This window comes from Heterocephalus glaber, unplaced genomic scaffold (assembly GCF_053883595.1).
Source record: "Heterocephalus glaber isolate CG9 unplaced genomic scaffold, H.glaber_assembly_v1.0 deba00001111, whole genome shotgun sequence".
In the NCBI taxonomy this organism is placed as follows: Eukaryota; Metazoa; Chordata; class Mammalia; order Rodentia; family Bathyergidae; genus Heterocephalus; species Heterocephalus glaber.
Window position 1 is genome coordinate 950,214 of NW_028258194.1, and position 27,703 is coordinate 977,916.

The 27,703-nt window shown below is 42.5% G+C and overlaps 2 protein-coding genes across 3 annotated transcripts; one reads left to right on the forward strand and one right to left on the reverse strand.

Annotated features, from left to right (window-relative positions):
- Positions 1–12,740, reverse strand: LOC147828382 (uncharacterized). Its single transcript, XM_087210100.1, has 3 exons — positions 12,734–12,740; positions 10,342–11,674; positions 1–9,531 (listed from the first exon to the last, which is right to left on the reverse strand). Exons 1-2 carry the CDS (start codon positions 12,738–12,740, stop codon positions 10,767–10,769), a joined length of 915 nt encoding a protein of 304 aa, XP_087066226.1. The 3' UTR covers positions 1–9,531; positions 10,342–10,766.
- Kbtbd2 (kelch repeat and BTB domain containing 2) lies at positions 11,046–27,703 on the forward strand. 2 transcript variants are annotated; one of them, XM_087210111.1, is made up of 4 exons: positions 11,046–11,180; positions 17,971–18,476; positions 23,693–23,858; positions 25,005–27,703. In XM_087210111.1, the coding sequence occupies exons 2-4, from the start codon at positions 18,307–18,309 to the stop codon at positions 26,538–26,540; spliced, it is 1,872 nt and encodes a 623-aa protein (XP_087066237.1). In that variant the 5' UTR covers positions 11,046–11,180; positions 17,971–18,306; the 3' UTR covers positions 26,541–27,703. The 2 variants fall into 2 exon arrangements, with proteins under 2 accessions (XP_087066237.1, XP_004872264.1); XM_004872207.4 differs by lacking the exon at positions 11,046–11,180 and adding an exon at positions 11,825–11,959.

The following is a 27,703-nucleotide window of genomic DNA, read 5'->3' on the forward strand; positions in this document are numbered from 1 at the left end:
GTTCCTGGTATATAACAAGTACTCACCAAATATTAGCTACTACTTTGGCTGTTGCCATTATTATCAGAGCAAAACAAAGTCTTTGGACACTCAACAGCTGGTAAGGATACAGTCCCTGGAATAGGGCCTGCAATTTTTTTTTTTTTGTACCGGGGATCAAACTCGGGACCTTGCGCTTTCGAGGCAGGTGCTGGAACCACTGAGCTAAATTCCCGGCCCAGGGCCTGCAATTCCTAGCAGCCTGGCTTGCTTTCCCTAACGTTATGGTTTGTATCCAGATGTCCCTCCACAGCCTCATGCAGTCATAGGTGGGACTTTTGGAAGGTGAATGGATCTAGGGTGTGTGATAAGGGGTTTAGGGTGTGATGCTGCACCCTAATGGTTCAGTGCTAGGAGTAAGAGTATCCCACCCTGGGTGTGCTACCCACCCTGTGGAATATGAGGAATAAAAAGAGGGCTACTGCTGTTGCCTGCTGCTTTTGCTGCCTCATGTTTTCTGCCTTCCATGCCATGAACTAGTTTTTCTCCACTGTGATGCCCTCTGCCGTGCCACCCTGCCAGCCAATTATGGACTGAAACCTCTACAAACTGTGAGCTGAATAAACCTCTCCTCCTTTAACTCTAGTATATGTGCTGCTGAAGCAAGCACACTCCTCCTTTAACTTTAGGTGTTGGGTATTTTGTCTCAGCAATGAGAAAAGTCACTAAGACACCTACTATCACACATATTACTCAGGTTGCATTTTGACCTTTTGGGACATTGCTACATTTTGTTTCTTCTTTGCTATTCTTCATATTATCTTTGTGTGTGTGTGTGTGTGTGTGTGTGTGTGTGTGTGTGTGTATGTGTTTTGAGACAGGGTCTCACTAGGTAGTGTAGGCTGGCCTTGAACTCACTGTGCAGCCCAGGCTGGCCTCCCGATCCTCCTGCCTCGGCCTCCCAGGCACTGCGATTACAGGCATTAAGTACCACACCTGGCCATGTTATCATTCTAAAATACAACACCAGGGGCCAGGGATTTAGCTCTGTGGTTCCACCACCTGCCTCACAAGCGCAAGGCCCCGAGTTGGTACCAAAAATAAATAAATAAATAAAATACAAAACCAATGGTTCTATTACCTTTAGGATACAGTCCAAATGAACAGATGTGGTCTTTCATCATCTGTACCCACCCTTTGCCTTCCTCTCCAGATAGCCTCCACTCACAGCCAGTGACCTCATTCACTCAACAATATTCACCAGTAACCAGAGAGGAATTGAGGAACTAAAGCATCAGCAAGACGTGAAAGTGGTTTCTGCCTTCAGGGAGCTTGCATAAAAGATTTAATAATACAAGCAGAGAAATAAAAGTACTGTGTGCAATGAAAACAGATAATAGTGAAATGTACCAGAGGACACGACCTCTGTTGTGCTCTTCTGCTGGCTTTCTTGTTTCTCCACCCACCTTGCTCCATTTTCCCTTAACGCCTTCCTTTCCCTTCCTCCATACTGTCAAATCCCTGTGTATATATCACTCCCACAGAATTTATCCCACAGCTTCTTTGCTTGGGTGTTTCCCCCAGTACACCTGTTCTTCTATAAGACTTTTGTCTCTGTATCCAAGGGGATTGAATGTTTAAAGAAGGATGCCATTTTTGAGAATTTTCAATCCTGACATGACTAGAGACTCACAAGAATAGAAATATATATATGCATACACACACACACATATATTATAAAGAATCTACTTGTCAAAAGACAGGCTCTTTGTCATGGGAAAAAGTTTATTCCAGTGAACAGGGACTGGAATCAGGGACTAAAATCAGGAGATTCTAGCAGCTAGCTGGGAAAAGTTGAGTTTCTCACATCTGTGTGTGGGTGGGCTGACAATGGGAGAGACAGAGTGGCAGCTAGCTGGGAGAGATTTCATCCTGAGAGGATGGGCTAGCACTAGGGGAGAGAGATATTAGCAAGGAACTGGGAAAGGAATTAGGCTTACACAGGTATGGAAGGGGCTAAAGAATCTGGGTGAAATACTTAGGACTTGGATGCCAAGGACAATCTGCTCAGGTGTGTAGAGTTACTGGACTTTTACGTGTCGGGTGGGGGCTGTATACTACATTTTGAGTCCATTTTCCCTATTTACTAGGAAGCTGTGTTGTTTGCTAGAAGCACCCTGTTTTGCTTTTTCCCGTTTGCTTGTGAAGTTCCCACTTAAGTCAGACCTGACAATAGAGTTACCTGTGAACCTGTCATTCAGCTTCCCTCAGGGTAACATTTTATAACTATCACAGAACCACACCTGGCTTACCGTTTGTAAAAACTCATTTTTTGGTAGGTGTTGTATGTTCTTGGTAGGCAAACATATCTGTCTGTTCCATTAAATTTTACTTTATCTCAATTTTTATTAGTATATGTTTGCAGTACACAGCAAATACATTCATTGTGGGGAACTGGTACATACACATACCACACCTGTATCCTTTTTACTTCCCTTTCCATCCCCTCCCTCCTAAACTTCCCATCCTCAGATTCCCTTCTCAACCTTTCAAAGAGCCAACTCCTGGGACGGGGGTTTAGCTCAGTGGTTCTGCCACCTGCCCCGAAAGCGCAAGGTCCCAAGTTCAATCCCTGGAACAACAACAAAAAGAATCAACTCCTTGTTTCATTGCTCCTGTCTACTGTATTTTTAGTCTCAATTTTATTAATTTCCATTCTGATCTTCATATTTTTCTGTTAGAGATTTGGATTTTTTCTAAGAACTTGAGATGCAGCATTAGGTTTTTGTTTTGTTTTGTTTCTGGTACTGGGGATCGAACTCTGGGACCTTGCACTTGTGAGGCAGGCGGTGGAACCACTGAGCTCAATCCCCAGCCCAGGAGTTGGTTATTTACTGAGATTGCTCTGGTGTTTTTTGTTTTGTTTTTGGTACCGGGGATCAAACTCAGGTCCTTGCACTTGCACAGCAGGCGGCGAAACCACTGAGCTAAATCCCCGGCCCTGCTCTGTTCTTTTTATGTGTACATTTACAGCTATAACCTTCCCTCTTAGGACTGCTGTCATTGTGAACTACAGGTTTTGCTGTGTTGTGTTTCCATTGTAATTTGATTCTAGGAACTTTTTAAAATTCCCTAATATCTTCTGTGATCCACTGATTATTCAATAATGTAATATTTAATCTCGATATGTTTATATAGTTTCAGTGGCTTCATTCCACAATGATCTGACAGTATCAGTGGATTAGTTCAGTTTTTATTTAAGCATGCTTTATAGCCTAAGATATACTCTATTTTGGAAAAAGTTCTGTGTCCTGTTGAGAAAAATGTGTATTCTGTTGTTGGATGAAATACTCTCTAGATATCTGTTAAGTACATTTACTCAGTGATGTGGTTTAACTGTGACGTTTCTTTGCTTTGTGCCTGGTTAGAGTAGGCTGAAGCTTCCCACTATGACTGGATTGGTCCTGTCCTTTTTAAGTCCAATAGTTTTTGTTTTATGAAATTGGATGTGCCAACATTGGGTGCATAGCCATTTACAATTATTATCTCTTCCTATTGAATTGTTCCCCTTAGCAGTGTGCAGGGGCCATCTTCATTTCTTCTGATCAGTTTTGTTTTGAAGTCTGACATATCTGAAAATAAGAATGCTGCTGCTTGTTTTCAGGTTCCTGTTGAATGAAATATCATTTTCCATCCTTCCACTTTCAGTGTTTGTACTTCCTTTTCAATGATGTGTATGTTTTTTGAACCAACTTGCCAGTCTGTCTTTTGATTGTGGAGTTTCGATCACTGATACTTAGAGTTATTGTTGTAAGGTGTTTTTTGAATCCTATTACTGTAGAAAGCTAAGCTAGTTACAAAATATTGTAAGACAGGCAGGGCTGGGCTGTCAGCACAGAAGACAGCTGTGGCCTGCGGCCCATTCACTGAAGGTCAGGATTCAAAAAAGAACAACCACACTCACACACTCCCCCTAGGGTGAACAGCAGTGAGTGATGTTCTAAATGCACCAATTGCTTTGGGTGGGGACCACAACCTCCCTAGCCCATTCCTTCCAGGAAATTTGGCTCTGTGACTCACTGAGCCATTTGATCCTCTTTTAATCAATATTACCTAACCGACTATACTTGTAAACTTATTAGTCGAATACAGTTTTGTCCCACCTTGAACGCAGCTCACTTTGTGGCTTTACTCAATAAAACACCTTTGAGAAGCGAGGTGGGTGTGCAACCCACTTTCTGGTCCCCTTCTGTCTCTCTTAGAGAGAAGCTATCTTTCTCTCAATAAATTCTCCCTACTATGTTTTTTTTTGGTACCAGGGATCGAACTCAGGATCTTGTGCTTTCGAGGCAGGTGCGGTGCCACTGAGCTAAATTCTGGCCCAATTCTTCCTATTCTTAATCTTTGTTGTTCTTAGAAAGATTTATACAATATCAACTCAGCATTTCAGATATCTAGCAGGGTGGAATTGTAGTATTTCCTTTACATTATTTGGAGGTCCTATATCATACACCCTGGATCACACTGTCATTGCATTATTTTTCCACTGCTGATTCCTTTGGCTTTTTCCTATTATTCACCTACTCTCTCAGTTAGATATATACTTTCCTTTCAGTTCTTTGGTGTTGGTGGCCTGTCTCTGGCTAGGATTCTCTTTATTTTTCTGCAGTGCTAGTTTTGTGGTCATGTATTTCTTTAGGATTTCTTTGTCATGAAAAGTCTTTATTTCTGTCAATTTTGAAGGCTAATTTTTCAGGACATAAAAGTATGGGTTGATAGTTGTTTTGGGGCTTGAAAACTTCTTTCCAAGCTCTCCTAGCCTTTAAGCTTTGTGGTAAGAAATCCACAGTTATTCTGATAGGCTTGTGTTTATATGGTACTTGCTGTTTTTCCTCTAACACCTTTTAGTACTCTCTCCTTTTGTTGACTTTCTAGAATTTTGATTATAATGTGTTATGGAGAAGTTCTTTTCTGGGCAGGACTATTTGGAGTTATGTATCCCTCTTATACTTGAATACTGGATTATTTCCCTAGATTTGGAAATTTTTCTGCTATGATTTCAGTGAATAAACTTCTTACACCTTTTGAGTTTTTCATTCCTATAATTCTGAGGGTTTTTTTTTTTTTTTTAGTCAACCAGTATCTGTTAGATCCAGCTTGCAAAGTATCACTGAATTTATGTTCTATTACAGCTACCTCACCTTCTGTTTCTGACACTCTGTCCTCACAGTGGTTGTTCTGCTACTAATGCTTTCCATTGAATTTTTTTACGTCTTCTTCTTCTTCTTTTTTTTTTTTTTTTGGTACCGGGGATTGAACTCAGGTCCTTGTGCTTGTAAGGCAGGCGGCAGAACCACTGAGCTAAATCCTCAGCCCCTTCTTCTTTTTTTTTTTTGGTACCAGGGATCAAACTCCAGAGTTTGCGCTTGCAAGGCAGGCTCTGGAACCACTGAGCTAAATCCCCGGCCCCATTCATATCTTTTATTGTCTTAACTCAGCTAGTTTATTGTTTGTTTCTTCTTAAACCTTGTCAAACATTTTATTAGTAAAATCCTTTATCTTAATTAAATCATCTTTGAACTCTTTAAAAATCATGTGCATTTGCTTACATGTTTCTTGTATCTCTTCATCTTGACCATTTGGGTTTTGAGTTCTTTGCCTATAGCTTCCTCTTCTTCAGTGTCTGGGCAGGGAGTTAGGGGTTTTGGGGGCATCTTGTTGCCTTGATTCTTCATGTTTCTGTTGTTTTTGCACTGTGGGTTGAAGTACGGGTAGGGTAGAGAAACTCTTACTACTATGGAAATCTCTGTAGTTAGGGTCTGTCTCCTATTATGATGTATCCTTTGGTTTGGTTATGTTTTGGTGTTCATATCCCCTCTTCAAACTATTCAGTGTAATATTTAAGTGTCTTCTTAGTGTACAGCCTTCTTTTGAGGGCTGGATCTTCAAGAACACTCAGAGGAGAAAACAAACCACAGTAATATTCATGACACAAATGCAAACTAAAACTAGTTAAGACAACTGCACCACCATTAATAATAAAAGAATCAGCAACGATAATAGAATCAAAAATTAACTGGACTTTGACATACCATAAGAACCAATAATAGCTACAACTATACATCCTTAAACATAGAAAAAAGCTCTAAAATAATAATGCAGACAAATACAAACCAGATATTGGCATACAGTAAATATCTATTAAAAGCAACAACTATACCAGCATTAACAATAGAAGGAAATTAAGCAACAAATACCATATAGTTAAGTGAATAGCTAAAAATTAATAAAGCTTGATAGTAAGAAGAAAAATGGAGGAGGTGGAGCAGAGGAAAAATGAAAGAAGTAAAATTTGAAAAAGAAAAGGAAGATAAAAAAATGAAAGTATCTAAAGAAAATTAATAGAATTGAGTAAAATTAAATGAAAAATAGAAACAAAATAAAAATAAGAAAGAAAAAAAACAAAGAGCAAAAGATAGAAAAAAAAGAGAAACAAAACAAAAAAACTAATAAAGTAAAAACAACAAAGAGTCCAAAAAATTCTTTCCTGTGTTTGGGTGAGTGGTTTCTTTGCAGGGCCTGTGGTATTGGAATGCAGATTTGGGGAGGGGGGCGATAGTGAGTCACAACTAGGGCCCATCTTGTTTCCCTGCCCTTTTAAACATGTGACTCCTGCCCCACCTTTCCTGCTGGGTGTGGTCAGTCAGTGGTGGGTTGTCTGTTTTAGGGCTATAGTCACTCCAGTGGCTCAGTGTTTGTGCCCTTCTTGGTGCCCAAAGTCATCACTATCTGTGAGTAGCTTTATGTTCTGTGAATTTATTAGGTATCTTTGCTCCAGAGACCCCTCTTGTCTGCACACCCCAGGAAGTGGCAACTGTCCCAGTTGGGGTGGGTGTATTCCTGATCATGCTGACAGATGCAAAAAGCAAATGGACTTGAGCAAATGAGCTCTATTGTTGGAAGTAGAAAGGGGGGGGGGGAGCAGTTCACTAGACTTAAGGCCAGTACCCCTCAGATCCCTCAGAGAACCTGCGACCAGCCTGGCTCCTTACCACAGAGGGTGGGACCACCTGAGCACACCACTGGGTGAACTAGCCCACCCCTTCTCTATAACTCTCTTGTGGTTATCTCCATCCAGTCACTGTGGTAGGGTGACCCCAGTAAACCTGAAGTGTAGTTGTTCTGTGACTTCTAATTACTGGAGTAGCTCAGTCTTGAATATTAACCCTCTTCCCAAAATAGCTTCTGATTGCCACGTATCTCTCCCAAGTATGAAGGACACTACAGTGGATTTCTTGTCCAGCTCTAGCCTACCATGCAGGAGTCACTTTCAGAGTAAAACCCCATCTGTATTTAGAGTTTACCATACCATGCTTTTCTTGGGGCTAGTGTTGCAGTCTGCTGTTTCTCCCTGGGGCTCCTGACATTCTCCAGGTTGAACTAATGTTTTCTGAGACAGGACTTCCTTCCTGGGAGTCAGGGTTAGTGTTTCAGACTGCTTCATTCTTTTTTTTTTTTGATACCTGGGATCGAACTCAGGACCTTGCAATTGCGAGGCAGGTGTGGCACCACTGAGCTAAATCCCTGGCCCATTTTCTGGTGTTTTGAGACAGGGTCTCCCTGTGTAGTGTAGGCTGGCCTTGAACTCACTATGTATCCCAGGCTGCCCTCGAACTTGCAGGGATCCTCCTGCTTCAGCTTCCTGAGTGCACCACCACACCCTTCTTCCTAGACTGCTTCATTCTTTTTTCTACCTTGCCTTCAGGGTTTTTGTGTGTGTGTGTATGTGTGTGGTACGGGGATCAAACTAAGGAACTTGGGCTTGCAACGCAGGCTCGGCACCACTGAGCTAAGTTCCCAGCCCGTCTTCAGTTTTTCTGTGGGTTCTAGTTTTCCTGTTGCCTTTCTTAATTCCCAGGGCTCTATTTCTTTTTCTTTTTTTTTTCCACTAAGTGGTTGTTTTCTGGGTGTCTTGATTCCAGATCTCAGGGAGGGTTTATTTTGCTGCCAGCTTTACTCTGCCATTTTTAATCTATTAAATTTTACAGTAAACATAGATTTATGATTTATACACACAATCAAGACATAGAACTGTTCCGTTGCTACAAACAACCTCCTTGTGCTATTTTTTCATTTTATCTACATTTTTTTCTATGTCATTCCAGGGAAGCAAGGTGTAGAGAAGGGGCATTGCTATAAATTCTGGAATGCACTGTCCTTTAGAGATGCCCCTAGTAACTCCTTCAAATTCAGAATTTTTAAATAGGTTAAAATATTGTTTAAAACTTGAAAAATTAAATTTGTTAGCGTTTACCTTCAGGGTTTTTTTGTTGTTTTTTTTTTTTACCTTCAGGGGTTTTGGGGTGGTGGTGCTAAGGATTGAACTCAAGGCCTTAGGAATATACATACTGTACCACACAGAGCTATCTCTATCCCCAAATTTACCAGAGTATATTGAGGAAAGAACAATTTACAAGTCAGGTAGCCATCCAAATCAGAAGAGGTCTAGAGAATGCTATTTACAATGTAAGCAGGAAATACTTATGGACAGAAAATGGAAGTGAGGTGCAAAAACAGCCTGGTTGGTTCAGCTTGGCATCTGGCTCATTGTGTACAGAGCATTTAGCAGCCTGTGACTGGTGGAGAAGGGATGCTGTAAGTGGCAGCACTTAGCTAGGTGTTACAAAAATGGACGCTTTAGATAGGGTTTCCCTGGGCCAGGGATTTAGCTCAGTGGTTTCAGCGCCTGCTGCACAAGTGCAAGGACCCAAGTTTGATCCCCGGTACCAAAAAAAAAAAAAAAAAAAGATAGGCTTTCCTTTACTAAGTTACATTACAGGTCTTAGAGGGATTCCAGGTACAGAGGCAAATTTAGTTTATTTTAACAACATTTGGCCAACATTATCTTAGATCATCTGAATATATTGTTTTAATTTATAACATTATAAATGGGTAAATACTTAATTTTAGAAAATGTATAGTTGATATTCAGTTTTTCAACAATCATTTTTAGTTTTAGTTTCTGGGTTTTTTGTTCATTTTTAGCTGTCTGTTCTAGAATCATGGTAGTGTTTAAAAATGCAATCTCCAGCCAGGGATTTAGCTCAGTGGTGCCGTGCCTGCCTCGAAAGCACGAGGTCCTGAGTTCAATCCCCATATCACACACAAAAAAGCAATCCTAGCAAGATACTATTTTGTGGACATTAGCACTTAACAGAAAAGATACCTTATTGACTGAAATGCTTGAAAGAGTGTCATGCACCTAATTTGCCATTCACATCAAAGGGAGGTGCTATAATCCCCCCCCAAAAAGTTGTGTAATTGTTAGAAAATATTGATTCACAATCTTAACATGCACAGTGCTTTGACTGTTGAAGGTTTTCCAAACTGAAAGGCAAGCTCTTTAAGGGAATGAGGGTGTTTTAGGTGGACCCTCAAGCTAACAATGCCAAAAAGGTACGCTGACCAAGGTGTTGGCCTTCTCTGCACTGTCCCTTCCTTCTTGTTGGTACAATCTCCTTTGAGATGTTCGTTTTCAAAGGGGATGGGAACCTAGAAACAAGGGATAGCAAATAAATACAAATGTTGAGGATAATGTTCAACCTTTTCTTTCCCTAGTTATGAAAATAATATAGCAAACAGATAGGCTTCTTTGAAACCCTGGAAACGTCAGCCCATCGGGCCAGCCCTCAGCGTTGTAGGTCTTCAGGAGGAATACTTTAAATACCAACAGTCTGCTACTTGTCTGACCCAATACCCACCCCCAGTGCTTTTCTCCCTTGTAACCTGTGCTAGAGCTTGGAAAAACACAAAAATCTTTGCAGCTACGGTGCCCAAATTATAGCTCCAGGCAATGAGATGTGTGTGGAAGTCAGCTGAGTAGGGAGGCTAAGGAAGCACCCTGAGAAAGCTTTTACTTTCCTGAAAGAAAAAAAAATCCCCGTCTTCCTGCCATGAACAGGGATGTGAAGGCTAAACTGCCCGTGACACCCTGAGAGAAATGTCTAGGACAGGGAGACCCTTATTTGTTTAAACCATTGAAATGGACTTTTTTACTTGCACCCAAATACATTCCTAACTGTACAAGCTTTTTTCTTTTTTTTTTTTTTTGGTACCGGGGATCGAACTCGGGACCTCACGCTTGCCAGGCAGGCGGCGGCAGCACTGAGCTACATCCCGGCCTGAAAATAGTTATTTTAAGCGCTCCTTTTAGGTCCTTTCCTTCACCCTCACAATTTGTTACTCGTCCCACACGTACTGACATTTCCATCTTAACAGTAACTAGAAAACTGAGTCCTCCCTAAGTTTTCGGACATGCTGGAACACCTAGTCTTGTTTATCACAGCTAGTTTTCAAACCCACCTCCACGTCACCGCTTCCACGGACTGTGTTCGCCGGGACGCTGCACCCACCCGGCCTGGTGCTGAGAAGGGTCTTCTCGGCCGCGGGGCTCAGGCCAGCCTTCCTCGGCGCTGTGCAGATCAACAGCCTCCTGACCAGCATCCCCGCCTGCACAGGCGCCTGCTTTAGACCGTGCAGGCTTACGAGCAGGTGGCCCGCGAATGTCTGCGGAGCGCTGGGAGGGGAGCCTGGGCTTCGTGCGTCCGAGCACCCGCGACACCGCCGAGCCGCAGCCCCAGCGTCTGCGGGTGGCTCTGCTGCCCGTCACACCGCCTGAACATTGCATCATCGGTGACAGTTCTCCAGCTAATCCAGGTTCTCGGCTCTGTGAAACGAGCCCCTCACCGGCAGGCGGCTTCCAGGCCGCGAGCCCAAGGCTTTCCCCTTCAGCGCTCCCGACACCGCCCGGGGCCTCCGCCCCGCGCCCGCGCACGCGCCCTGCGCCCCGCGCGCCCTCCGCCCGCCCGGCGCGCCCCCTCCCCTGCGCCTGCGCGGCGGCGCTGTCTCGGCTTCCAGCGGGAGACGGGGGTGGGGGGCGTCCGGAACCTGGAGGCCTGACGCCGCCGCGGGCGGGGGCTGACGGGCTGACGAGGCGGCGGCGCCCGGGGCGGAGCCTGGCGGCCGCCCGCGAACACCACTCCGTCGGCGCCGGCTGAGCGGCCGGGGAGGCGCGGGCGGAAGCCGGAAGGCAGAGGCGGCGGCGCAGCTTCCTCGGCGGGAGCGAGCCAGCGGGGGCGGCCTGGCCCGCGGCGACGCCACGCCCCCGCCCCGGCCGAGCCGGACTGGACCCCGCGGCCGCGGTGAGGGGCGTCGCCACCGGGCGGGCGGGGGCGGGCGGGGGCGGGCGCGCGCGCGGGTCCTGGCCCCGCTCGTCGCGCGGCCCGGGGAGACGTTTCGGGCGGCCGCGCGGTGTCCGGCCGCGCCCTGCCGGGAAGCGGCTTCTGCAGAGCCTCGCGCCGCGTGGGCGCAGGCCCGGGCGGGGCTGCGGTGCGCGAGGGCGAGGACGAGGACGCGGGCCCGGCCTGGCCGCGTGGGGTCCCGCGGCCGCCCCGGTGGGCAGGACCTCTGCGCGCCGGCTGCCGGGCTCCTGCGGGGAGGCGAGGACCGGGCAGGGAGTTACGCCGCCTCCGCCGTTCGCGCGTGGGTCTGCGGCCCGGAAACCGCCGGCCGGGGCGCGGGCCCGACCCGCGCGTCTCCAGCGAGGCCGCCGTTTCCCGGGCGCTCCGTCCTCCGAGTCGTGGGCTGTTGCCCGGCTGTGAGCCTATGGGCTCACCTCCTTTGCCGTTGGGATCGGCTTACTTCGACACGCCCGGAGGAGTGCGGACTTCCCGACCCGAAGTGAACCGCGAAGCCCCTTCCGTTGTTTTCAGCCCGCGACGTGGGGTTTTGCTGTTCCTTCTGTCTGGCCGGGAATTAGTTTTAAGCGTTCTTTGCTTTGATCTGGTGTCGGTTGAGTCTGAACACAATGAAGAAATTTTACACTGTGTACAAAATTTGAGATGGGTGAATGTTTCAGCAATCCATTACACAGTATAGCAACCATAGTAATAATGTATTGAAATTGCTAAGCGCAGAAAAGGTAAGTAGGTGAGGTGCTAGAAATGATAATTAGCTTGGCTGAATCATTCAGCCATGTATACATCAAAACATCGCACTGCATCCCGTGAACCTACAATTATCTGCCAATCAAAAATAAAATGACGCCAGTGACTGTGGTACACACTGTAATCCCAGATACTTGGGGAGTTTGAGCCCAGATGGGGTAACTCAATGAGATCTTGTTTCAAAATAAACAATAAAAAGGTTGAGAATGTAGTTTAGCACTCCCTGGGGCCAATCCCTTGGATGAGATAGATAGGGATAGATAGATAGATAGGCAGGCAGACTGAGGTGTAGCTCTGTGGTAGACCACTTGCCTAGCATGCTCAAGACCCTGGCTTTGATCCTAGCACTGCAAAACAATTACTAGATAAATTTTTGCAAAAGAGATTACAGCAGCAATGAAACAATGATAGATCTCCCTCCAGGAACGGCAGTGGGTTATAGCTCCAATTGCAGAAAGCACTTTGAAGTTGTGCTACATATTTCAAGACTAGAGTGGGGCCTGGCATTTAGCTCAGTGGTGCTGCCGCCTGCCTCGCAAGAAAGCACAAGGTCCTGAGTTCGGTCCCTGGTACCAAAAAAAAAAAAATCCGTATTTCAAGACTACAAATGTCAGTGTAAAAAATTTAAAAGTTTTTGGAAAAGATCCAAAGCATTCTGGATATCAAAAAGAAATCAAGATCATGACCTCAAATCAGCTGGGTTTGAAGCCAGTTCTGCAGTTTACTGGCTGTGGACTTCTGTTATTTACTCTCCATGCCTCGATTTGCTATCTAAACTGTAAAACTTGGGCTGGGAATGTGGCTCAGTAGGAGAGCACCTGCCGGGCATGTGTGAAGCTCTCAGCTCATTCCCTAGGACCAAAAGGAAAATAAAAAAAGAAAACTTAAATGACTTGTTCAAGGATGAAATGATTAATATTCATAACAATGCCTGATACACAACACTACTACCTAAATATTGTTATTCACTCACTGGTGAATCTTTTGTAGTACTTTCCCAATTCCGAAACTCCACACCTCATCAAGTCTGGAGATTCCAATTATAAGGCCTTAGCAGTCCAGATTTCTCCTTTCATGATGGTTAAATGGTATGTTAGATACGCAATTCGAAGTTTTTAGGGTATTTTGAGGAACAAAGTATGCAACAAATCAGTCTAACAAAGACTTGCCCTGAGAAAGCTAATGTCAGTGAAGAAACATGATAGCACCAGTCATAAAATCAGCCTTCTTTTCATTTCAATGAAGTGAGTTTCTCCTTTGGGAGGACAAAACATTGGTACCAGAAACAGTTTGGTTTCAAGTTGTCAAAACAACTGACAGTTAAAAATGTATTTGGTCTTACATTGTCATAGGCTGTACAAACAGAATTTCCTAAATTATCACAAGTTGTAAGTAAACAACACCTTGCCTTGTGAAGAATTTATCAGGTTTGACAAATGCAGCATAGCTTCCTGTACTCCAGGCAAATTCAGAGCTTAGGTCTATTTCCTTGTGTTCTCCCCCTCTTTCCAAAGCTGAAAAGACCGCATGGCTCCATCAGGTTAAGCTTTCATTGGAAAGTTAAGTCAGTTCGTTTACAGGCTGCCTTTGGCCGCTCTTAGGCAGCCTCAGCTGAATTAAGTGATGAGGACAGACACTCAGCGGCCCCCAGAGCCTCTTTTGTCTTTATGGTGAGAAGCGTGTACAACATCTCCTGAAAGTTTATTTTTTAAAGTAAGTAATCAAAAAATAAAATGAAATAAAGTAGGTAATCATTGCACTTGTTAATAAAATCCAGAATTTTTTTTTTTTTTTTTTTGGTACCAGGAATTGAACTCTGGACCTTTTGCTTGCGAGGCAGGCGGCAGCACAGAATGTTTAAATAAGTCTTAAGTTTTTTCTCTTTCCTGGTGTGAATCACTGTTACCAGTGAGATCAAATGACAGCAGCCTGTGTGCATTTTACTTGCACTACAATTTTTTCTTAAAGAGTAAAATTTCTTTCATTTATGTGTCTATCAAAATTTTGGAGTTCAAGGCCAGACTGGGAAATATAGTGAGACCCTGACTCCATTACACATTTAAGTTTCTTTTTTTTTTGTACCGGGCATTGAACTCAGGACCTTGTGCTTGTGAGGCAGGCGGCAGAACCACTGAGCTAAATCCCCAGCCCTTCCCTGACTCCAAAAAAAAACAAAAGGAAAATAAGTTCGGAAATTAAAGTTCAGGATAGCTAGATGTCAGGAAAAATCTTTGGACCCAGCTTGCTTGTTCATTTGATTGCCCCAGTGGGTTTTGAGTTTGTTTCTAATAACTAGGTTTTTGTTTAGTTTTATTTTGTTTTTACTGTGTACTCTAGGCCAGCCTTGTACTTGCTATATATATACAGCCGAGGCCTGACTTTGAACTTGTGATTCTCCTGGCTCAGCTTCCTGAGTGCGAGATTACAGGTGTACACCACCATGTCCAGCTTGAATAATTTGCTTTTTTTATAGTTACTGGGGCTCAAACTCGGGACCTTGTGCTTTTGAGGCAGGTGGTGGAACCACTGGGCTAAATCCCCGGCCCAAGATTTGCTTTTTTTTTTTTGGTACCGGGGATTGAACTCGGGTCCTTATGCTGGCGAGGCAGGCACCGGAACCACTGAGCTAAATCCCTGGCCCAAGATTTGCTTTTTAATGCCTATTTTTTTAATACCTATTTTAAGGTAACTTTTTATTTAGGAAGAAAATGTACCTTGGATTTCAAAAACAGTGGGAGATAGGGGAATCTAAAAGAGCAGTGTTAATGAGTATTATATAACATAAAATTATGTAAATTTTCTAGAAGCAGACTTCAGTTTTTTGTTGTTGTTTTTACAGCACTGGGGATCAAACTCCAGACCTTGTGCTTGGCGAGGCAGGTGTGGTGCCACTGAGCTAACTCCCCATCCCCAGACTTCAGTTTTAATACAAGGACATGCATATGATGTACAAAATCAAATCCAAACATAACTGGGGTCCCAAAAATCACTGAAGAAAATCAGGTCCGCTCATTATAAAGAAGGTTAATGAAATGACCAGAGTGATCTTATACAGCTGACCTGGAAGAGAAGCCAGAGTCTAGCGATGTGATCTTAAATCCATCTTCATCCTGACCTCTAGTTGCTTTCACACAAGGACAATTTTGAGTCTTACAAACTAGGCTTAGAAATGTCAGTTTATTGGGCTGGGGATTTAGCTCAATGGTTTCACCGCCTGCTGCGCAAGCCAAAGGACTTGAGTTCGATCCCCGGTACCAAAAAAAAAAAAAAGAAAAGAAAACAGAAATGTCAGTTTATTAATGCCCCGCCCTTCACTGCTAGGTATTGAAGCCAGGGCTTCATGCATGGTAGGTAAGCACTCTTCCTCTGCGCTTCATCACTAGCTCTAAGGCATATATTTCTGTAAGAAAAAATTCTAGAAGAAAAAGTGATAGATTAGAATGTCAAATATTGTCTTAGGCAACAACTTAAGTTCCAAAATGCAAAAGGATCTGAAATGTCAAAAATCTGCCAGGAGGGTCGGGGATTTAGCTCAGTGGTTCTGCTGCTTGCCTCAAAATCACAAGGACCCAAGTTTGATGCCTGGTACCAAAAAAAAAAGAGAAAGTATTCAATTACAAAGTGCTGCCTCATTCTCCTTGTAATGTAAGGGATGTGCCATATTACCTCTAGAGAAATCTGAAGAATTCCAAATGTATTTTCCCAAGAGTTTTGAATAAGGGATTGTGGGTATGTATGGACAGACTATTGACTGTGAGAATGATTTTTCCTCTGCCCTCATTAACACTGGGCTGTACTACATTATTAATACATGGCAATTGCATGTGATTTTAGGTATCATTAGCCTTCGAGGATGTAGTAATAGAATTTAGATTTACTGTGTAGTGTAACTTTCAGTTCTGGAAGAACAAAGATACTACCTTAAATGACCCAAAGTCTCACTCTGCCTTTGCACGTGTTACTTTCATAGTTAAGTTGCTAGAAACTTGACAGTCTGTATCAAGTTAGCAATTTAATAGTATAGTTTGGCAGGAAGATATAGTGATCGTCTGCATGTCTTTGACATACTGGAGAACATTTTGTGAGGAAAAATATTAGTTCCAAGAATGATTGTTATATAAGTTATATGTCAAAATCACTTGACTTTCTGATTATAGAAACCAAGGGCCATTCAGTAGGAAAGAAAGTAGTTTGTGTAGGTGATACTGGTAGGATTCTGTTTGGGTTTTCCCTCTTTTCTTGGATTGCAGTTCCTTTGCCATATGTTTTGTAATATGTTTTGTTTTGTTTTTTTCCTTGAGTGGTTAGCTACTGGTTCCAACATTATTTGTAGAAATAAGCCAGTCTTTCTAATTTGTAATGCCATACTTATCTTTATCACATTATTTTTGTATATAATTGGGTGTATTGGAGGTTTGTAATACATTTTAAATTTTGATAAGAGTGTGGGGGAAAAACTTGGCCTTCCCCCTCAGATATCTTGGCAACTTTTGTGCATTCTTCCAGTTAAATCTCCTGGAAGTAGGCTTTAGATTGGATTTGTACTAAACTTACATATTAATTTAGAGAACATTTGTGTTTGTATAATACAGTGTTTTTCTGTGTAGGGATACATACCCCTATAGGGTAGTCATTTTATGTTTTTCTGGAATAAAATTGTATACTCTTACAATAAGTCTTAGGAGGGCAGAGGATTTACCTCAGTGGTTCTGCTGCCTGCCTTGCAAGTGCAAGGTCCTGAGTTTGATCCCCGGTACCAAAAAACAAAACAATAGTCTTAGAAAGGACCCATTCTGTGGAGAGTCATTTTAGTTCATTTCATTGATGTATTTTTTTTTTTGGTACTGGAGATTAAGCTCAGGATCTTCACACTGAGCTACATCCCTAGCCCCTTTTTTATTTTTGTTTTTCATACCAGGGATTGAACTCAGGGCCTCATGCTTTCGAGGCAGGTGGTGGCACCACTGAGCTAAATCCCCAGCCCTCCAGCCCCTTTTTATTTTGAGATGGGGTCTTGCTAAGTCACTAAGTTGTCCAGACTAGGCTGAAACATCCGATGTTTCTCCCATTAGCCTCCCAGAGTACTGGGATTACAGCTGTGCACCTGCCAGGCATAGTGGTGCACAGCTGTAATCCCAGCACTCGGGAGGCTGAGGCAGGAGGATCACTGAGTTTGAGGCTTGCCTAGGATGTGTATTGAGTTCAAGGCCATCCTGAATTGCCCAGTGAGACCCTGTCTCAGAAAAAACAAAACTACAGGTGTGTACCACCACACCCAGCTTGCTTGTGTATACTTCTCTTACAAGATTGAACTACAGATTTAAATATACTGTAGTTTAGGGCTAGAGATTTAGCTCAGTAGTACAAGGCTTACCATACTTGGCATGCTTGAGGCCCTGGGTTTGATCTCTCTCTCTCTCTCTCTCTCTCTCTCTCTCTCTCTCTCTCTCTCTCTCTCTCTCTCTCACTCACACACACACACACACACACACACAGAGTGTACTCACTTACACTTTGGAAATAATTCAATTTATAATGTAGTTTAATTTAAATTAAAGATGAAGCCTTTGTGAATATTTAAAATATATCCAAAGGAAAAGAAAAACCAAAAATATCCAAAGAGTGACACTGACTGCAAGAGAGGTTTTTTATTTTGCTTTTGTTTATTCTTTATAGTCTTGTGTTGCTGCTAAGCAAATAACTAGGAAATCTGGCTTTGATCATTTAAATTCTTTGTGAAATGTATGGTTATTCATGTGTTCCTTATTTCCTAGAATGTTTGTATTTTCTATAGAAGGCAAAGGCTACAAGTGTTTTGTTTTTTTAAATGTAGTAGACTTTAAAGGACTCAGTTTTTTCATGTTTCATTTTTATGGTATTGTCTAAAGTTAAACATAATTTATATTTAAGGGTGCCATTTTAAACTTTGTATTTTAAAAGTGTACTGGCCTAGATGTACTATAACTGAACTTTTTTTTCTTTATAGTTTTCCCAAGGATCCACTGAATGTAGGATGTGGCCACAATATCTACCTCCTGGATTTCTCTCTTTTCCTCTTGAGTTGCACAATTGCAAATGTGAGCAAAATGTCTGCAGACTGTGTTGAAAAACTCTGAAGAACTGAATTAACACAGGATGACCTAGCAGTGATTTTAAGTCTATAACAAGATCTTATTCAGTGGTGGATTTGTTGGTCTTGATTCTGAATGCTGCAGATAACCACGGCAAGCCACCTGTCTCCTTCATTTCTGGAGAATCACTTGACCCTCCACCAAGACTGCCTTTTCTGATCTACTTTGGGAGATATTAATGGAACATAGTCATGTCCACTCAAGACGAGAGGCAGATCAATACTGAGTATGCTGTGTCCTTGTTGGAACAGTTGAAACTGTTTTATGAACAGCAGTTGTTTACTGACATAGTATTAATTGTTGAGGGCACTGAATTCCCTTGTCATAAGATGGTTCTTGCAACATGTAGCTCTTACTTCAGGTAAGTACTTTATTTTGTTTTGTTTTGTTTTATTTTTGGTACCAGGGATCGAACTCAGGTCCTTGCGCTTGCTTGCGGGGCAGGCAGCGGAACCACTGAGCTAAATCCCCTGCCCTCAGGTAAGTACTTTAATCTTGATTAGTTTGTAATTATGAATGCAGGACATTAGCTTTTTTTTTTTCCGGTACCTGGAATTGAACTCAGGACCTTGAGCTTGGCCGGGCAGCCATGGAGCCACTGAGCTAAATCCCCAGCCTGGACATTAACTTATTTTAATAGAAATTCATTTAGATGTTACTTAAATTTTTCAAAAATTGGATCTCAATGTCTTAAGTTCAGATGATGTATTTGTCAAATCATTTTCTTTTTTTGTTTTTTTTTGGTTTTGGTTTTGGTTTTTTTGTACCAGGGATTGAACTCAGGTCCTTGGGCTTGCACAGCAGGTGGCAAAACCACTGAGCTAAATCCCCGGCCTTCAAATCATTTTCTTGTATGTGTAATACAGGACAGATGGAAGTTTTTACAAAGGTATAAATATAAGAAATTTTTTAGAGTTTTAATGTTGGGGAGGCATAAAGATACAGAATATTGTTTTTTCTTTGAAAGAAAAATGGGTTAATTTAATTTAAAAATACATTTTGAAAACACTGATCCTTGGTTATAAACTGAGACTCTGTAATGGGCTCAAGTTTTAGGAGATAATTGGGGCTGTTTAGACATGTTAAGGGTTCTTTCACAAAAATATATTTTCCTCACTCTTGGTGCTGTTATCATTTGTGATACGTTTTTAGCCTTACCAGACTTCATAACAGCTTTAAATGTTTAACAGTTATTAACATTTTTGGTGTTCTCTGTGCCTAAAAACTTAAAAAGTTGGGCCAGGGATGTAGATCAGTGTCACCACACCTGCCTAGCAAGCACAAGGTCCTGAGTTCGGTCCCTGGTACCTCAAAAAACAAAAACAAAAAAACTTAAAAAGTCACTTTAGAGCTGGGGAATTAACTGAGTGGCTTCACTGCCTGCTGTGCAAGCACAAGGACCTGAGTTCGATCCCTGGCACCAAAAAAAAAAAAAGTCAGTTTAGTTATGCTAATGACAAAGTTTAACTTTACCCTTTTGTGATCTTTTGGATCTTTAAGTTTCATGAGAAAAATGGAAGCTTAAGGGATAGAAATTGCTTTCTTTTCTCTGCCTTAAAATTGACTTTTACTTGAAAAGGACAAGATAAATAAAAGATGAACTAAACGTGTACCAGTTCATTCCTGCTATACGTATTAGCAGCAGAGATTGGCAGTGAGTTCGTTTCTGGTGCTCTTCAGTGGCAGCTATTGACAGGACAAATTAAACTGACCTTTCAAGGCTAATTTACAGGCAGTTACTGAAACTTCACATTACTTACTCAGGCCATGATAATTGGAGAAGCTAAGGCTGAATTGCCAGTTGCCTTCACTGTGCCTATAATTTTTGTTTTAGTTTAAGCTGTGGATTTTTCATGCCATTTCAGGCAATGATTTTGTGTTAGGAACCCTAACTTGTAAACAGTGGTTCTAAAACCTAGTTAATCCTCAGAATCCTCTTTTTGATGCTTTTATAGTTGGAAGTTACTGGATTTCAAAATCAAAAATTCTGATAGAGGACCGGGGATTTAGCTCAGTGGTTCCGCCACCTGCCTCAAAAGAGCCAGGTCCCAAGTTCAGTCCCTGGTACCAAAAAAAGGCAGAATGGCAGAACCACTGAGCTAAATCCCTGGCCCTTCTCTTTTAAGTTTGTGACTGTACAGATAAACACGTGATTGTTTAAGTTCTCTAGCCATGATGTTGTCGGTGAGTTGAAATTGGTTTTCTTGAAGACTAGAAAACTTTCCTCTTGCCTCTTTCATTAATATTACAGCCTCAATGACAACAAAATCCTCTCAGGGCTTCCATTATTTCCTTATCACTAAGTGGTTCCCTTCTTTAGCTTCTTTGACCATCTGAGAGAATCTGATCTTTCTAAAGCAAATCAGATATTTATGTTCATTAAATAAGTAGAAAGAATAGTCCTGTTAATGTTTGGAGTTGAAGATGTCCATCGTGAAGATCGTGTGTATGAGCCAGTTTTATATCCCTGAGAAGAAAACGTCAAACTATTAATTTTTTCCCTCCCATGTATCTTTTCTGTGTTCTGGGTAGATTATTGTGCTTACCTACAATAATGTGATCTGTCTGGCCAACTGGGTTCTGCTATTTTTTGGTACCAGGGATGGAACTCGGGTCCTTGCGCCTGCGCAGCAGGCTGCCAAACCCCTGAGCTAAATCCCTGGCCCACAAATTTAGATATTCTGCCTTTTGAGCTAGAATGTTCCTTTGTACTTTGGTTCCCAGCGTCATCCTGCAAAGAATCTGTAGATACTTCTGAATATTGGTTTTTTATTTCTTGGTAATATTTACTGTTTATTTTAGACCCAAAGTGGGAGAATTAGTCAGCACTTTTACTAGGTACTTCATCTCATTATATGATGTAATTATCATTATTTGCTTTTTCTTAAAAATAATTAGTTTAAAACTTTCACAGTTAGATTATCCCATGTTTATACTATCTTTTATCTTCAGGAAAGTTACTTTGCCTAAGTCCATTATTCTAGTGCCATAAAGCATCATCTAGAGCAGTGGTGGGAACCCATGGCACGCTGCCATGGCAGGCTGTCTGTATCATTGAAAGCTCTAAAAGATTCTCTGTCACTCCTCTAGAGTAACCAGTCTCACACAGGTAACTATTGCCTTTGACCGTCTCCATTTTTCTGCTGGAATAAGTGTAGAAAACCATTTGGTTGATAAATCTCGCATTTTTTACTCAGCTCTTACAGTTCTTTCTGTGGTTTCTTGTACTTTCTCCTATTTTTCTGTGTCAGAGAGATGAAGGTGGTAGCAATAGGTGCTTTGGTATGTTTCAGGAACATCTGACTCAGGCAGGTTTATTTATGGCTGTCCTCTGTCCTTGGTGAGAAGCCATCAGCCAACCTGATAGGTATTTTTTTCCCTGATCCACTTTCTACATCCCTGGAATTTAACTCCTATCCCTATTGCTCATTTTTTTCCAGCTTATTTCCCTTGATGCTAGTTTTTGACACCTACATCCATTGAGTCTTCCTCACATAACTTAGGTGTCTTTAACTCACGATCCACTGCATTAATGCTTAACCTCCGATATGCTAATATAACTTAACTGATTATATTATTTCCATTTGACATAGTTGCCTTTAGATCAGGAATACCCCAAATTTAACACTTTTCCTGATTAACTTTACTTCTTTTTTTTTTTTTTTGGTAATGGGGATCGAACTCAGAACCTTGCGCTTGCGAGGCAGGTGGTGGCACCACTGAGCTAAATCCTGGCCCAGTTAACAGTATTTTTTGAGGTCCTTGATTGAAAATAGGGAAGCAGCTTTAACTCTTCCTCGTCTGCTGTTTGCTCTATCCCATGCCTTCTGTTCAGAAAATAGGTCTTGTAGGCCCTGTGTAATAGTTTTTTTGTCCATTTGTGGCACCTTCCCTCAGGTCTTCTTATTGCTCATCTAGATGATTGCTGTAGCCTCATAACCAATTTTCTTTTCTCCACCCTTTGGCTCTTGAGATCCGTTGGTGTATTTATCTTGTAGTACCTCTCTCTTTTTTGGTACTGGGGATCAAACTCGGGTCCTTCTGCTTGCGGGACAGGAGGTGGAACCACTGAGCTACATCCCCAGCCCATCTTGTAGTACTTCTTATCATGTTAGACATATACTCCACGCCTTTCATCCTTTCTCACTTTGGATGTGGAGGACTGGACGCAGGGAACCACACCTGCCAGGGGCCCGCAACAGGCTCAGCCCTTCTTGTTTCAAAGGCCACCTGTGACTTGAATGCTGCTGCACTTTCCATCTCACTGCCAGTATCCGGCTTGAGCCTTATATTTACATGTGCCCCTTAAACCATTACATTTTACTGTATTTTTTTCCACTTTGAGTGCCTTCCTTGTTTCTTTGTCCTTAAGGGGCCCAAGCCAGTGAATCTTAGGTTGCTCTTTCTTAATGTTTGGAACTTTTTTGGGGGGTGGGGGGGGGTACCAGGGATCGAACTCAGGTCCTTGCGCTTGCATAGCAGGCAGCGAAACCACTGAGCTAAATCCCTGGTCCTGGTTGCTCTTTTTTACTAGTACATGCGGGAGCTTTTCTCTCCTATGTGTATGTGCAGTTAAGTATTTTCTTTTGTATTCACTGTAATACCAGTTTTATTTTTTGCAGTTTCCTGTATATCACAGTATTTAAGAAAGTGTCTTGCATGGTTGTAGGAAAGTATTTTGAGTAAATGAAATTTTTAATCAGCTTTATTGCAGTATGATTTATATACCCTAAAATCGTTAAGTGTATAGTCGACCCTCCCTATCAGTGGTTCTGCATGCATGTATTCAACCAAGCGCAAATTGAAGATCTGTGGGAAGAAAACAATTTCATCTATACTACATAGGTAGGTACTTGTCATTCCCTGGAGACTAGCAAATTCCCATCGCATCCCCACTGTTCGGGGTAGTGTGGGTAATCTGGAGAGGAATGAGTTGAGAGGGACGGGTGCGAACTCTGCCATTTATACGAGGGACTCTGAGTGGCCTCAGATTCCGCTATCCGAAGAGGACACCCTGGAACCAGCACTTGGCCAGTAGTGAGGGGCAGTTGTGCAGTTAAACAACTGTACAGAGTTGGGTGGCCGTTTCCACAGTCTAATCAGAACAATTCCATTTCCTTCTGCCTGCTTATATACTTCGTTCTTAGCCACAGCTTAAGGTAACCACTCATCTACTTTTCTTGCCTCTTTCTGTATTTTCCTTTGGGGGCATTTCGGATAAATGGACTCGTACCCAGCTTCTTCCCTGGGCGGAATGGTTTTTGTTCTTGTTTTGTTGCTGTTCTGGGGATTGAGCCCAAGGCCTTCCCATGAAGCTGCATCTCCAGTGCCTTTTCTTTTTATTGCCCAGGCTGTGTGTGAACTTGTGACTCGGGTCCTTGCCGCTTGTGGGACAGGTAGCAGAACCACTGAGCTAAATCCCCGGCCCGAGTCCATGAGTTTTGATGCCATAGTGGAATAGTTTAGTGTATCTTTGGCACTGGACTGTCTGTGCTTCTCACATCCTCCAGGAGTCTTTTTAGCTCCATATTTGTTTTACACTAAATCCTTAAGCCGTGCTTTCCCTCCCTGCTGCAGGGCCATGTTCATGAGTGGACTGAGTGAGAGCAAGCAGACACACGTGCACCTGAGGAATGTGGATGCTGCCGCCTTGCAGACAATAATCACGTATGCGTACACGGGGAACTTGGCAGCGAGCGACGGCACCGTAGAACAGTTGTACGAAACAGCCTGCTTTCTGCAGGTAGGCAGTTCTTCCCTCAGGAAACGTCGGCTCACAGCGGGTACCTGGTAACTGTGATTTTCTTACTGCAGAGTTTAGAAGGTAGAAGTTGTCTTCTCTTTAAAAATGTGTAAGGGAGGGCCAGGGACGTAGCTCAGTGGTTCCACCGCCGGCCCCACAAGTGCCAGGTCCCAGGTTCGATCCCCAGTACCAAAAACAAACCTGTGAAAGGGAAAAAGTTTAGGATTTGTTTAGCCAGTAAATAGTTTCATGAGAGAGAATTAATTAAAAGATAGGTTCTAATTTCATACTTTGCCTAATATACCTAAGAATTTAGATTTCAAGTTAAAGTAATTTTAAATTAAATTTAACTACTTTAATTTCTTATGCTTAAAGCTTAAATGTGTCAATGTATGTACTCCTTTTTTTTTTTGGTACTGAGGATCGAACTTGGGACCTTTCGCTTGTGAGGCAGGTGCCGGAACCACTGAGCTAAATCCCTGGCCCTGTAGTATTACTTTCTATGAGAAAAAAGATTTAAAATTTTTATAGAAATTACCAAGTCTAAATATTCATAATGGTCATGGGATTATATTGAGGTTATAAGGAGTAAACAAAATAAAAAGTTGAGGGCCGGGGATTTAGCTCAGTGGTTGTGCCGCCTGCTGGCTGCGCAAGCACAAGGACCCGGGTTTGATCCCTGGTACCAAAAAAAAAAACATTTGGGCCAGGGATTTAGCTCAGTGGTTCTGGTGCCTGCTGTGCAAGCGCAAGGTTCTGAGTTCCATTCCCGGTACAAAAAAAAAAAAAAAGACAAGTATAACTTACACACAGAACCTCTGTAACTGTCCCTTATGAGGGTTTGATTTTTTTTTGAATGGCTGTTTAATGATGTACTTGACCAGGAGAGTTACATAGGCCATTGGATAGGAAAAAGAACTGCAAAACTATGCACACTCTTCCAATTTTATCCTCACTAGAAGACATCCTACAGAATGAGGGTCTGGTTAGTATAAGAGTAAAGTGTGGGGCTGAGGGTTGCATCCGTGGTGGAACATGCACTTGGCATCCTTGAGGCCTTGGGCCCAATCCACAGCACCAAAAAAAAAGGAAAGCTTGTCTATCCTCCCCTTACCACCTTTGATTTTTTTTTTTTTTTAATTTTAGGTAGAAGATGTGTTACAACGTTGCCGTGAATATTTGATTAAAAAAATAAATGCAGAAAATTGTGTGCAGCTGTTGAGTTTTGCTGATCTCTTCAGTTGTGAAGAATTGAAACAGAGTGCTAAACGGATGGTGGAGCACAAGTTCACTGCTGTCTATCGCCAGGAAGCGTTCATGCAGCTGTCACATGACCTGCTGGTAGACCTTCTCGGTAGTGACAATTTAAATGTAGAAAAAGAAGAAACAGTTCGAGAAGCTGCTATGCTGTGGCTGGAGTACAACACAGAGTCACGGTCACAGTATCTGTCTTCAGTTCTTAGCCAAATCCGAATCGATGCACTTTCAGAAGTAACACAGAGAGCTTGGTTTCAAGGTCTGCCACCCAATGATAAGTCTGTGGTAGTTCAAGGTCTTTATAAGTCCATGCCCAAGTTTTTCAAGCCAAGGCTTGGGATGACTAAAGAGGAGATGATGATTTTCATTGAAGCATCTTCAGAAAATCCTTGCAGTCTTTACTCTTCTGTCTGTTACAGCCCCCAAGCAGAAAAAGTTTACAAGCTTTGCAGCCCACCGGCTGATTTGCATAAGGTTGGAACCGTTGTAACCCCTGATAATGACATCTACATAGCAGGGGGCCAAGTTCCTCTGAAAAACACAAAAACAAATCACAGTAAAACAAGTAAACTTCAGACTGCCTTCAGAACTGTGAATTGCTTTTATTGGTTTGATGCACAGCAGAATACCTGGTTTCCAAAGACTCCAATGCTTTTTGTCCGCGTAAAGCCATCTTTGGTTTGCTGTGAAGGCTATATCTATGCAATTGGAGGTGACAGTGTAGGCGGAGAACTTAATCGGAGGACCGTGGAAAGGTACGACACTGAGAAGGATGAGTGGACGATGGTATGCCCTTTGCCTTGTGCTTGGCAGTGGAGTGCAGCAGTTGTGGTCCACGACTGCATTTACGTGATGACACTGAACCTAATGTACTGTTACTTTCCAAGGTCTGACTCTTGGGTAGAAATGGCCATGAGACAGACTAGCAGATCCTTTGCTTCAGCTGCCGCTTTTGGTGATAAAATTTTCTACATTGGAGGGTTACATATTGCTACCAATTCTGGCATAAGACTCCCCTCTGGCACTGTAGATGGGTCCTCAGTAACTGTGGAAATTTATGATGTGAATAAAAATGAGTGGAAAATGGCAGCCAGCATCCCTGCTAAGAGGTACTCAGACCCTTGTGTTAGAGCTGTTGTGATCTCAAATTCTCTCTGTGTATTTATGCGAGAAACCCACTTCAATGAGCGAGCTAAATATGTCACCTACCAGTACGATCTGGAACTTGACCGGTGGTCTCTGTGGCAGCACATATCTGAACGGGTTCTGTGGGACTTAGGGAGAGAGTTTCGATGCACTGTGGGGAAACTTTATCCATCCTGCCTTGAAGAATCTCCATGGAAACCACCAACTTACCTGTTTTCACCAGATGGGACAGAGGAGTTTGAACTGGATGGAGAAATGGTCGCCCTTCCACCTGTGTAGTTGAGTTCAGGGAGCACACACCTGACTTACGTGCTTTGTCATTTCCTTTGCTAAAGAAAAAAGGTTATGAAAGGACTTCATATGAGTACATAAAAGTCTATCTTTGATAAATTTTATTTTTATGCCCTACTTAATATTTGTATCAGTATAATATATATCAGTGAGTCTTACAGAAAGATATGCTTCCATAATATGAAATAGGCTATTCAGTAACTGAGAAACTTTTATGTGTATCATGAGAACACGAGAGTCTGGATTATCTAACATTGCTAGCCCTGTGTATGTACAGTTCAAAAAGTTCACTTATAAAAGTAGTTTCCTATTCCTATTGTGCTGTATCCCAAATTGTGCTGAGGTTATTTTAGTGTATGTATTTCATTCCTGTGCTTCTGTTCTGAAGTTCTGGAATATAGTTGTTCCAGTGTAATTAATTCAGCTGCACTTAACACCAATGTCCACGTTGCTCTAGAAAAGTCCAGATCCTATGCTATGATTGAGGAAGATCTTCCATAATTTTATGGTACCACACAGGGAAAGCTATGACTGCGGGATCAGTCTAACTCTACTATTAGGTACGTGTATTCTCTTTCCACTAACTTATACTTGTCTTTCTAGAATACAGGTTGTCCAGCCACGTGGTCATTTGCCAGGTGTGGACTTAAATTGCTGGGCTTGCAAGCCCCTCATTGTGCGGGTCCGTGGAGCTTTCATCAGTAAATGTCTCCACTTCTGTATTACATTAACATTGGCTCATGCATATAACTACCTGCTGCTGATGTAGTTCTCCATCTTAAAGACGTAGAGTGGGTTAACCAGGTCATACATCTAATTTAATACTGAGCATTACTGTAGAGTGATTGTGTGTAGGTATCCATTAGCTGTCAGGGTGTGTTTTTTTAAACCTGATGTGTGTGTGTTTGGGGGTAGGATTAGGAAGATGAACTGTTCAGGAATTTCCTGCACTAGCTGTGCAGAAGAGCAGATGATAGCGCTGCTCTGGCATTAATTAATCCCAGGAACCACTAGCAGTAGTGGGGCACCGCCAGCCTGACATGAGCACAGGTACTTCATGACAAATGTTACTAGCATGTTCAACTGCAGAATGTTCCGGCACTGTATTTTGAATGACATTAATTTATTAAATAAATTGTATATATTCAGTA